Source organism: Phyllobates terribilis, unplaced genomic scaffold (assembly GCF_046119375.1).
Source record: "Phyllobates terribilis strain yellow unplaced genomic scaffold, ASM4611937v1 Scaffold_8__6_contigs__length_399053987, whole genome shotgun sequence".
Classification (NCBI taxonomy): domain Eukaryota; kingdom Metazoa; phylum Chordata; class Amphibia; order Anura; family Dendrobatidae; genus Phyllobates; species Phyllobates terribilis.
This window is the reverse complement of record NW_027362768.1, coordinates 108,938,765-108,951,057: the sequence shown is the minus strand read 5'-3', so window position 1 is coordinate 108,951,057 and position 12,293 is coordinate 108,938,765. Positions and strand designations below refer to the sequence as shown.

The window sequence follows — 12,293 nt, the reverse complement described above, 5'->3', positions numbered from 1 at the left end:
CTGGCTGATGTTTTGGTCACTTGAATGTTGGTTGTGCTTTCACACTCGTGGTAGCATGAGACGGACTCTACAACCCACAGAAGTTGCTCAGGTAGTGCAGCTCATCCAGGATGGCACATCAATGCGAGCTGTGGCAAGAAGGTTTGCTGCGTCTGTCACCGTAGTGTCCAGAGGCTGGAGGCGCTACCAGGAGACAGGCCAGTACACCAGGAGACGTGGAGGGGGCCGTAGGAGGGCAACAACCCAGCAGCAGGACCACTACCTCCGCCTTTGTGCAAGAAGGAACAGGAAGAGCACTGCCAGAGCCCTGCAAAATGACCTCAAGCAGGCCACAAATGTGCATGTGTCTGCACAAACGGTTAGATACCGACTCCATGAGGGTGGTATGAGGGCCCGACGTCCACAGATGTGGGTTGTGCTCACAGCCCAACACCGTGCAGGACGCTTGGCATTTGCCACAGAACACCAGGACTGGCAAAGTCGCCACTGGCGCCCTGTGCTCTTCACAGATGAAAGCAGGTTCACACTGAGCACATGTGACAGACGTGACAGAGTCTGGAGACGCCGTGGAGAGCGATCTGCTGCCTGCAACATCCTTCACCATGACCGGTTTGGCTGTGGGTCAGTAATGGTGTGGGGTGGCATTTCTTTGGAGGGCCGCACAGCCCTCCATGTGCTCGCCAGAGGTAGCCTGACTGCCATTAGGTACCGAGATGAGATCCTCAGACCCCTTGTGAGACCATATGCTGGTGCGGTTGGCCCTGGGTTCCTCCTAATGCAGGACAATGCCAGACCTCATGTGGCTGGAGTGTGTCAACAGTTCCTGCAAGATGAAGGCATTCAAGCTATGGACTGGCCCGCCCGTTCCCCAGACCTGAATCCGATTGAGCACATCTGGGACATCATGTCTCGCTCCATCGACCAACATCACGTTGCACCACAGACTGTCCAGGAGTTGGCGGATGCTTTAGTCCAGGTCTGGGAGGAGATCCCACAGGAGATCATCCGCAACCTCATCAGGAGCATGCCCAGGCGTTGTAGGGAGGTCATACAGGCACGTGGAGGCCACACACAATACTGAGCCTCATTTAGACTTGTTTTAAGGACATTACATCAAAGTTGGATCAGCCTGTAGTGTGCTTTTCCACTTTAATTTTGGGGGTGACTCCAAATCCAGGCCTCCACTGGTTAATAAATTTGATTTCCATTGATGATATTTGTGTGATTTTGTTGTCAGCACATTCAACTTTGTACAGCACAAAGTATTCAATGAGAATATTTCATTCATTCGGATCTAGGATGTGTTATTTGAGTGTTCCCTTTATTTTTTTGAGCAGTGTAAGTGTGTGTGTATGTATGTATGTGTATATATATATATTTTATGGTACAATGCAAAGATTTCACTTCTTACATTACATGAGTGATATCTATGGTAAATTCCACAATAGCTCAGAAACCGGCTAATCCTCGCAGTGCACAGTGCAGATCGGACAATATAGTCCTCCATACAGTATTATGGGCATCACATAGTCCTCCATACAGTATAATGGGCCCCATATATTGCTCCATACAGAATGGACCCCATATATTGCTCCATACAGTATTTTGGGCACCACATAGTCCTCCATACAGTATAATGGGCCCCATATATTGCTGCATACAGAATAATGGACCCCATATATTGCTCCATACAATTTAATGCTCCATACAGTATAATGGGCCCCATATAATGCTCCATACAGTATAATGGGCCCCATATAATGCTTCATACAGTATGGGCCCTATATAATGCGCCATACAGTATAGGTCTCATATAGTGCTCAATACACAATGGGTCCCATATAATGCTCCATACAGAAAAAAAACAACAAATACTCACCTCTCCTTGCTGGCCGCTGCTCTGGACTTCTCAGCGTCCCCTGCCTCAGTCTCTACACTGTGACTGTTCAGGACAGAGGGCGTGCTGTAGTGACATCATCGCGGCCTCTGCCCTGAGACGTCACAGAGTCAGAAGACACGGAAAAGACCGGAGCAGCGGGGAATGGGGAGAGGTAAGTATTGCAAGTGCCGGGGCCCTGAGAAAGTGGGGGGCTCACTCGTGGACACTGGCACCAATCGGTGGAGTGTGGGAGAAAACCAGAGTATCCCGCAGTTTATCTTCACGCAAACAGATGTTGTCATTGGTGGGATTCAAACCCAGGACCCCAGCTCTGTAAAGCAACAATGCTAACCACTGAGCCACCCTTATGCCCATTATCCAGCACCCATCCGCAAGTGAAAGGACAGAGAGCACTACTGTGCCCGCACAATCAGTGCAACTTGTTAATATGGCGGTTCACGTCGCATTGTTGCTGGAATGTAATAGTAGGTCACTGGGCGGGAAGTTTTTAACTTGGCACTATATTTCCTCCCAAAAGCATTTCCTTTAACAACAACATTTTTATTTCACATTCCAATAGACTTATATCCCCATGACCATAAACCACACTGCTCAGTAGGATGGAATTATGCAGAGCATAGACTGGGACTCATAATTACTCAGGCTGCATGACACGCAAGTGGATTAGAAGGGGCTTTTGTGTTTATTTTGATTTCCAAGCTACTTCCAAGTGTGAACCCCAGGATAAAAAAAAAAACTATGGACAAAAAGACAATGATTATACTTTATTTCACTTGTGAACTTGATTGCGACCGAGAAAATATTTCATCATTAGATACACAAACGGTATAAAAAAAGCAAATACAAAAAGAAAAATAAAAACTATAGAAAAAAGACAAATAAGATATTTTTGTGACTGGAAAACATTGATACAAATAAATATCAGTATGTACAACATATACAAGTATAATAAAAAGATATACATTCCAGCATGGCTCATATTAGTGCAAGTAGCAAAAGATGTCCTGTGGGTGAAAAAAAAGACAGTGAATTAAAATATGCATATAAACATCTATAGCAATCTATAATAATAGAGCGCGAGAAAGGCTCTGTGACGCTTGAACTTTGCCTGTTGCACATATGGCTTATTAAAAAAGTTTCACTAGACTTTTGATAGTTTCCCATTTTTGAGTGCAGTCTGTTTTTTTTATTTTTTTTTTATATTATCTGTTTTTTGGGGTACAACCAGTGGGCCTTCGCCCATCCTTTACTCTGAAGCTGGTGCTGTCATTTTTTTCTCTGTTCATATATACAAATGTGTGTGTGCGTGTGCGTGTGTGTGATTGAACATGTAACCAATTTTCTAAGTACCATAAATAGATTTGTAAAGGTGCTATTGACATGAAATTCTCACTAGATGTCGGTAACAACCCATAAAATCCACACAGGAAATCAAACCGTAGATGTCCATAAATTAAGTTATATGTAATAATTAAAAATTACACAGGGAAAAAGTATTGAACACATGAAGAATGAAGTGCAAAAAGCAATGGAAAGTCATGTCACCAGATGAAATCCATCAGTAATTAGAAAGCAATCTTACCACTTAGTGAAAAATAATATCAGCTGGTTCAACCGATGACCTATAAAAAGGTATCTCATTACCAAGATGCCACACCAGAAACATCTCATGATGGGTAAAACCAGTGAGCTCTCAAAACCTTCATAACCTTATTGTTGCAAAACATACTGATGGCATTGATTACAGAAGAATTTCTAAACTACTGAAGGTTCCAGTGAGCACTGTTGGGGCCATAATCCGGAAGTGGAAAGAACATAATTTCACTATAAATCAGCCACAACCAGGTGCTCCCCGCAATATTTCAGACAGAGGATTGAAAAGAATTATTAGAAGAATTGTCCAAGAGCCAAGGACTGCCTGTGGAGAGCAACAGGAAGACCTGGAATCAGCAGGTACAATTGATTATAAGAAAACTATAAGTAAATCACTCAACCTCTATGGCCTGAATTCATGCTCACCATGCAAGACTCCATTGCTGAACAAAAAGCATGTTCAAGTGCGTTTACAGTTTGCTCAAGAACATTTAGACAAGCCTGTGAGATACTAGAAGAATATAGTCTGGTCAGGCAAAACCAAAATTGAACTCTTAGGATACCGTAATACACACCATGTTTGGAGGCCAAAAGGCACTGCATATCATCCAAAAAAAACACCATACCGACAGTAAAGTTCGGAGGTCGGATCATCATGGTGCAGGGCTGTTTTTCAGCATACAGCACTGGCAAACTTCATATGATTGAAGGAAGAATTAAATGGACAAATTTAGAGACATGCTTGATAAAAATCTGCTGCCATCCACCAGGATCATGAAGATGAAACAAGGGTGGACATTTCAGCAAGACAATGATCCCAAACACATAGCCAAGGAAACTCTCCATTGGTTTAAAAGAAAATAAAGCATCTAGAATGGCCCAGCCAATCACCTGACCTAGATCCAATAGAAAATTTATGGAAGGAACTAAAGCTCAAAGTTCATAGAAGGAGCCCACGGGACCTTCAGGATGTGAAGAGTGTTTGTATGGAAGAATGGGCCAAAATCACATCTGAGCAATGCATGCAACTAGTTTCTCCATACAGGAGGCATCTTGAAGCTGTTCTCACCAACAAAGGATGACAGTATAAATTAAATTTCACTAAGCGTGTTCAATACTTTTTCCCTGTGTCATTTCTCATTATTACTCATAACTTTATATATGGACATCTATGGTTTGATTTATTTGCCTTTTCTGGATTGGATGGGTTTATAGAGTTTAGATTATTAGCTTAGGGGGCCATTTTTTGTATGTGTTTCTATTCAGGTACATTGTCAAAGCAGGAGACCGGCTGTGACTGACAACTGGGCTCTTGCTGCAATGGCCAAGATCGGTGATAACTCCATTCCCACTGTTTAACCTTCAATGACCTGCCTGACAGTCAAACCCTGAATGGATTACTGACAGACAGACATAATACACAACTAGTGTACTGTATTATGTAAGGGATAAAAGGATCGCAGGTACAAGTCTTCTTGTGGTGTAAATTAAAATGAAGACTCATCCGAAGTTTTTTTTGGGGGTCGCTGCTTCAGGAGGCTGGCGGTGGTAGGAGTGGGGCGATGCAGTGGTGCCTGGGTGCTCATTAAATGTCAGTGCAGAGTCCCCTTTCCCAAACTGTTCCCTGCGGTGGCCTTCAGGAAAATGGCCGCTGGAGGCAGCGCATGTGAAGATCGAGTTCTCGGCAAACTAGATATGGTCTCCCAAGATCTCAATATGTGCATGCGCCACCTCCTGCGGCCATTGTCCTGAAGCCTACCGCAGGAAACTGAATAGGAAAGGGGAATCCGCGCGCTCAGGCACCGCCGCACTCCTGCCACCACCGGCCTCATGAAGCAGCGACCTGGCCTCCTGTGACCTCACTCCACTGCTGCCAACCCCCTGTGCCCCCGGTATGCTCACTTCGGATTGTAAGATGCAGCCCCATTTTTCTCCCAAATTTGGAGTAAACAGAGTGCCTCTTATAAATAAGAAAAATACGGTATATACACATTTTAGTACTTTAAATTTGTAAATTTCTGCAAAAATGAAACGTGTTAAAGAATTTTAAAACTGCAAATAAACATAGCTTTATTTGTACACTAAAAAACTAAAGCAAAAAAACAAACAAACAAACACAGTGCCCCCCCGTCATTGGTATCACAAAAAAAGATCACAGCTATGTTGGTAGTCAGCAAATGCTAAAGTTAGGACTGTTGGACCATTGCAAAATGGCAAAAAAAAGAGTCTGGTCATTTAGTATCAAAACACTCCAGCTGTTAAGTGGCTAAATGCTCACAGCCAACAAAATCTGGTACCAGACGACAGCAACTTCCTCGTATTTAAGCCGATTTGTGAAGCTTGTTAATTGTAACAAGATAAAGAGGATCTCAAGCACAGTGAACTGAGCAATTCCATGCAATTAAAGGGAATCTATCAGCCGGATTTCACCCCCAAACTATTTGTGTGTATACTACAGCTCCAATCATACAGGGAACTTTGGGCACCACATTTTCCTGGATTGGTGGGATCCCAACATCCAATTCCTCAACAATCATACATTTATCATCTGTCCTGGGGATAGATGATAAATGCTTGGTATGGGACAGCCCCTTTAATAAGATGTAAAGGTTTACACTATAACATGGTCAATATATTGTTAATAGATAGCACAGACCTGTTTTCCTTTCCACATATTGCTTCGCTCAGTTTTGGTTATGGATCTGCAGTTAATTTCATCTCTTCTTTAATGTACTTAAGCATACCACTGAGTGTGCCCAGATCTGGAGGGTCGGACGGTGTATCACAGTGATCGGCATTGTATTCTAAAGGGTTAAATAAGGTTTCATTGAAGTTGCCTGATGATCCACGGACATCCCTGTCACCGGTAATCCTGGATAGTGGAATATTGGGCAGGATCAAGTTCTTCCCGCTTTCCATCTTATTCTTGAAATCTATTGAACTGTCATCTGAAAGGCTGAGATCACTCAGAGAACGATGCAAGTTCCAGGTCAAAGCAGAGGATTCTGGAAGATTATACGATTCCAATGTAGGACAGTCACCAAGTAGATCAGCAGAAAGAGGGGAAGGGTTTGGTATATGTTTTAAGGCAAGTGATCTTTCATATCCTGAAATACGAGCTTTTAATCTGGTCAACTCAGATTCCTTTAAAAAAAAAAAAAAAAAAAAAAAAAAAAAAAGAATCTTAAAAACTCATGACATTGCCCTTAAAGTAAAACTGACAGCTGTTTCATGCTGCGCGAACCATGGGCAGCATGTATAAGAAATGCTGGCTCTGTTTCAACAAAGTATATTTTACTTTATTTAAAAAACCCCTCACACATTTAAAAGCCGTCTGGAGTCTTCTCCCTGGCCCACTCCCCTTGGGTCACAGGTCTCACCTATACAGAAGCACATGTAGTAAAAGACCTGTCACACTGAAGAAGAGCAGGCTGGAAAGAAGCCGCTTGGGACCAACTTTTGTACTAGTCACCAAAGTGGCATGGTCTTTGGCTGGCTTTTGAATGCTGAAAACATATCTGCATGAGAAGACGGAGCTGGACTGATTCATGCTGCCCGTAGTTCGAGCAGCGTAAATCAGCTGTCAGGTTTTATCTAAGGTGATCTTACACGTTAAATAGCTGTGGGACAAATGACCATTCTACTGACAACCAATGTCCTTTCCCTCATCCTATATATACTTAGCTTGGCCAAATGCAAATGTGTTTTCATTAGGGAGAGGGGAATAGGCTGCTGCCAGACATCTCTCTTTGTGAGTGGCTTATCCCTTGTGATCAAAAATCCAGTTGATGACCAATGTTGGTTGGGACATATAGGTTAAAAGCTTGGCCAGACACAATAAAATGAACGATTAGGTGCCATCTATACATACACTATGCATCGGCACACTGTGAATTGTATTCCATCTGGTAAGAAGACAGAATTGCATTCTATTAGCCTCTCACCTAGCCATATCAGATCTCGTACTTTGCACTGATGAGGGGCAATACCCCAAAACACCACATCTGCAAATTGAGATTCTGATTTGGCTTATATCCCAAGTCATATTACAAGGCTCGTTAAAGGGTCGATATTGACTTATAGGATTGCTGCTTTCAACGGGTAGCGCTAGAGTTCTAGCTCTCTTCCTCTGTGAAGAGACAATTTGCATATTCCAGTAAGTGTAATTCACCTTCAGGATCAACACTTCGTTAGTTGCTTTGATCACTTCATTTCTGGCTTCAAGTTCAGTTTTTAAATGACCAATTGTATCTTGAGCAAGATCCAGATCGTGTTTCCGATGCTGCAACTGGCAGGAAAATAAAACGAGTTTGTATGAAACATTCTGCGCAAGAAAAGAAGCAAATATCTATATCTACCAGGTAAACTAGATTAGATAGATGATCATACACATGAAAAAAGTAAATTTATCCAAACCTGACACTGGTTGGAACTAAATGACTGTATGTGGGTATGACCTGACTTACTTTACACTCATGCAGAGCAGGGGTCAGGGAAATAAAAGATCAGAAGTGCTTAATATGCCTAATCCTTTGTCTCAGAGGAGATATGCAGCAACCAGAGATGTCTGGCCACAGCTTAATTCACTCTCCCCAATAAAAATACATTCATGATCAAATCAGGGGTGCATATGTATGGAAACAATAGATGTTGTCTGACAGCCATTTGAGGTGTATGGGCAACTTCAGGCTGAATGAGCACAGGGTCTGAGACCACTGTAGGGCATATTTAGATAACATTATGTGGAGTGATGAAGCTTCTTTTAAATTATCCGGCGATATTAACAGACATAATTGTATTTACTGGTATAATGAGAACATGCATTTAACATTAGAGCAACAACAAAATGAGCCTGGTGTCAATGTTTGGGGTGGTATTTCAACTTTTAGTGTTTTAGGACCAATATTTTTTGATGGAACAGTCACAGGAGATAAGTATCTCGAAATTCTAATGAATCAAGTTGTTCCCCAGTTACAGCAACAGCCTAATTCAAATGTTATTATTTTCTGTCCACCTACTATTGGACCACCCTGTGTAGTATTCAACCCCCTGCAGATTTAGCTGGTTTGATAAGATGCAAATAAGTTAGAGCCTTCAAACTGCAAACGAGAGTAGGTTTTATGAACAGAAGCATAAATCTTACAAACCAAAAAGTTATGTTGCTCAGTTGAATTTTATTACATTTTAAACATAAAAGTGTGGGTCAATTATTATACAACCCCTATGTTTAATATTTTGTGGAATAACCCTTGTTTGCAATTTCAGCTAATAATCGTCTTTTATAAGACCTGATCAGGCCGGCACAGGTCTGTGGATTTATCTTGGCCCACTCCTCCATGCAGATCTTCTCCAAGTTATCTAGGTTCTTTGGGTGTCTCATGTGGACTTTATTCTTGAGCTCCTTCCACAAGTTTTCAATTGGGTTAAGGTCAGGAGACTGACTAGGCCACTCCAACACCTTGACTTTTTCCCTCTTGAACCAGGCCTTGGTTTTCTTGGCTGTGTGGTTTGGGTCGTTGTCTTGTTGGAAGATGAAATTACGACCCATCTTAAGATCCTTGATGGAGGAGCGGAGGTTCTTGGCCAAAATCTCCAGGTAGGCCGTGCTATCCATCTTCCCATGGATGCGGACCAGATGGCCAGGCCCCTTGGCAGAGAAACAGCCCCACAGCATGATGCTGCCACCACCATGCTTGACTGTAGGGATGGTATTCTTGGGGCCGTATGCAGTGCCATCCAGTCTCCAAACGTCATGTGTGTGGTTGGCACCAAAGATCTCGATCTTGGTCTCATCAGACCATAGAACCTTGAACCAGTCTGTCTCAGAGTCCTCCAAGTGATCATGAGCAAACTGTAGACGAGCCTTGACATGACGCTTTGAAAGTAAAGGTACCTTACGGGCTCGTCTGGAACGGAGACCATTGCGGTGGAGTACGTTACTTATGGTGTTGACTGAAACCAATGTCCCCACTGCCATGAGATCTTCCTGGAGCTCCTTCCTTGTTGTCCTTGGGTTAGCCTTGACTCTTCGGACAAGCCTGGCCTCGGCACGGGAGGATACTTTCAAAGGCTGTCCTGGCCGTGGAAGGCTAACAGTAGTTCCATAAGCCTTCCACTTACGGATGATGCTCCCAACAGTGGAGACAGGTAGGCCCAACTCCTTGGAAAGGGTTTTGTACCCCTTGCCAGCCTTGTGACCCTCCACGATCTTGTCTCTGATGGCCTTGGAATGCTCCTTTGTCTTTCCCATGTTGACCATGTCTGAGTGCTGTTCACAAGTTTGGGGAGGGTCTTAAATAGTCAGAAAAGGCTGGCAAAAGAGATCTTTAATCCACACATGTGAAGCTCATTATTCTTGGTGCCTGAACTACTTCTTAATACTTTAGGGGGACCAAACAGAATTCTTGTGGTTTGAGGGGTTGAATAATAAATGACACTCTGAATTAACTTTTAACGTTTTAAAAAAAAAAAAAAATAAATAAAAAATTTGCTGCAGTGCATTTCCCACTTCCAGGCTGATCTACAGTACAAATGTCACAATGCCAAGTTAATTCCGCATGTGTCAACCAGCTAAATCTGCAGGGGGTTGAATACTACTTGTAGGCACTGTATATATATATATATATATATATATATATTATATATATATATATATATATACACACACATATATATATATATATACACACACACACACACACACACATACACTAGATGGTGGCCCGATTCTAATGCATCGGGTATTCTAGAATAGGTATGCGGCCGACCGGGTGCAATCAGCAGAGCTGTGTTTAAATTTGGCGGCAATATCGATGATTGGTCGCGGGCGGCGGCCACGACCAATCAGCGAACCGTGTTAGTGAGGACTGGAGAGCGTGTTTAAATTTGGCACCAAAATCGCTGATTAGTCGCGACCAATCAGCAGAGCGGTGTTTAAATTTGGCGCCAATACTGCTGACTGGTCGCCGACCACGACCAATCAGCAGAGCGATGCAGAGCGGGGTTTAAATTTGGCGCCAAAATCGCTGATTGGTCGCCGGCTGCGACCAATCAGCAGAGCGGTGTTTAAATTTGGCACAAAAAGCGCAGAATGGTCGCGGCCGGTGGTTGCGACCAATCAGCAGAGTGAGGTTTAAATTTGACGCCAATACTGCTGATTGGTCACGGCCGACAACCGCGACCAATCAGCAGAGCGGTGTTTAAATTTGGCGCCAATCTCGCTGATTGGACGGTCCGGCGTCCGCGTCCAATCAGCACAGCAGTGTTTAAATGTGGCGGCAAGATTGGTGATTGGTCGCGGTCGCTATTTAAATGTGGCGCCGAAATCGGTGATTGGTTGCGGGCAGCGGCCGCAACCAATCAGCAGAGCAGTGTTTAACTTTAGCGCCAAGATCACTGATTGGTCGGGTGTGGAGAGCGCAACCAATCAGCGAATCGTATTGGTGAGGAGCGGGGAGCGGAATCGTATTAGTGAGGACCGGGGAGCGCCGCTGCCTGTGCGGCTACTTCCGCTGCGAGAACCCGGGACATGAGCGGGCGCTCGGAGCAGAAGTATCCCGACCCGCAGCGCCGCTCTCCGTTCCTCCATTCACGCCCTAGCCGCTGATGTCCCCACAGTAGCCGCATGGTGTTACTAAGGTCCGGACATTTGTGTTCAAAATCGCTGATTGGTCGCGGGCGCTGCCCGCGACCAATCACCGATTTGGGCGCCAAATTTAAATATCGGCCGCGACCAATCACCGATCTTGGCGGCAAATTCAAACACCGCTGTGCTGATTGGTCGCCGACGCTGTGCGCGACCAATCACCTATTTTGGCGGCACATTTAAATAGCGTCCGCGACCAATCAGTACAGCGGTGTTTAAATGTGGAGCCAAGATCGGTGATTGGTCGCGGCCGATATTTAAATTTGGCGCCCAAATCGGTGATTGGTCGCGAGCAGCGCCAGCGACCAATCAGCGATCTTTAACACAAATGTCCCGGACCTTTGTAACACCATGCGGATACTGTGGGGACATCAGCGGCTAGGGTGTGAAGGGAGGACCGGGGAGCGGCGCTGCGGGTCGGGATACTTCTGAGAGGAGCGCCCGCTCATGTCCCGGCTTCTCGGAGCGGAAGTATCCGCACAGGCAGCGGCGCTGACATCCATGCGGCTAGGGCGTGAAGGGAGGACTGGGGAGCGGCGCTGACATCCAATTGGTCGCGGCCGCTATTTAAATGTGCCGCACAAATCGGTGATTGGTCGCCGACTTGGCCCGCGACCAATCACTGATCTTGCGGCGAAAGTTAAACACTGCTGTGCTGATTGGTCGCGGACGCTGCCCGCAACCAATCACCGATTTGGGCGGCAAATTTAAACACCGCTGTGCTGATTGGTGGCGCCCAAATTGGTGATTGGTCGTGGACGCTGCCCGTGACCAATCAGCACCGTAGTGTTTAACTTTTGCGGCAAGATCCGTGATTGGTCGTGGGCCAAGACCGTGACCAATCACCGATTTGTGCGGCACTTTTAAATAGTGTCCGCGAGCAATTGGATGTCAGCGCCGCTCCCGGGTCCTCCCTTCCGCATGGATGTCAGCGGCGCTGCCTGTGCGGATACTTCTGCTCCGAGAACCCGGGACATGAGCGGGCGCTCGCAGCATAAGTTTCCCGACCCGCAGCGCCGCTCCCCGGTCCTCCCTTCACACCCTAGCCGCTGATGTCCCCACAGTACCCGCATGGTGTTACAAAGGTCCGGACATTTGTGTTAAAAATCGCTGATTGGTCGCTGGCGCTGCCCGCGACCAGTCACCGATTTGGGC

At 45.0% G+C, this 12,293-nt stretch overlaps 1 protein-coding gene across 3 annotated transcripts in view; it reads right to left on the bottom strand.

Annotated features, from left to right (window-relative positions):
• Positions 1-2,649: 2,649 nt before the first annotated feature.
• The window catches only part of CCDC18 (coiled-coil domain containing 18), a 54,131-nt gene continuing 44,487 nt past the window's right edge, over positions 2,650-12,293 (bottom strand). For all 3 annotated transcript variants that reach the window (XM_073643210.1, XM_073643208.1, XM_073643209.1), the window contains 3 exons: positions 7,665-7,781; positions 6,150-6,637; positions 2,650-2,904 (listed from right to left, as the gene is read on the bottom strand). In XM_073643210.1, coding sequence (XP_073499311.1) covers positions 6,188-6,637; positions 7,665-7,781 — 567 coding nt within the window. In that variant the 3' untranslated portion in view covers positions 2,650-2,904; positions 6,150-6,187. The remainder of the gene's footprint in view (positions 2,905-6,149; positions 6,638-7,664; positions 7,782-12,293) is intronic.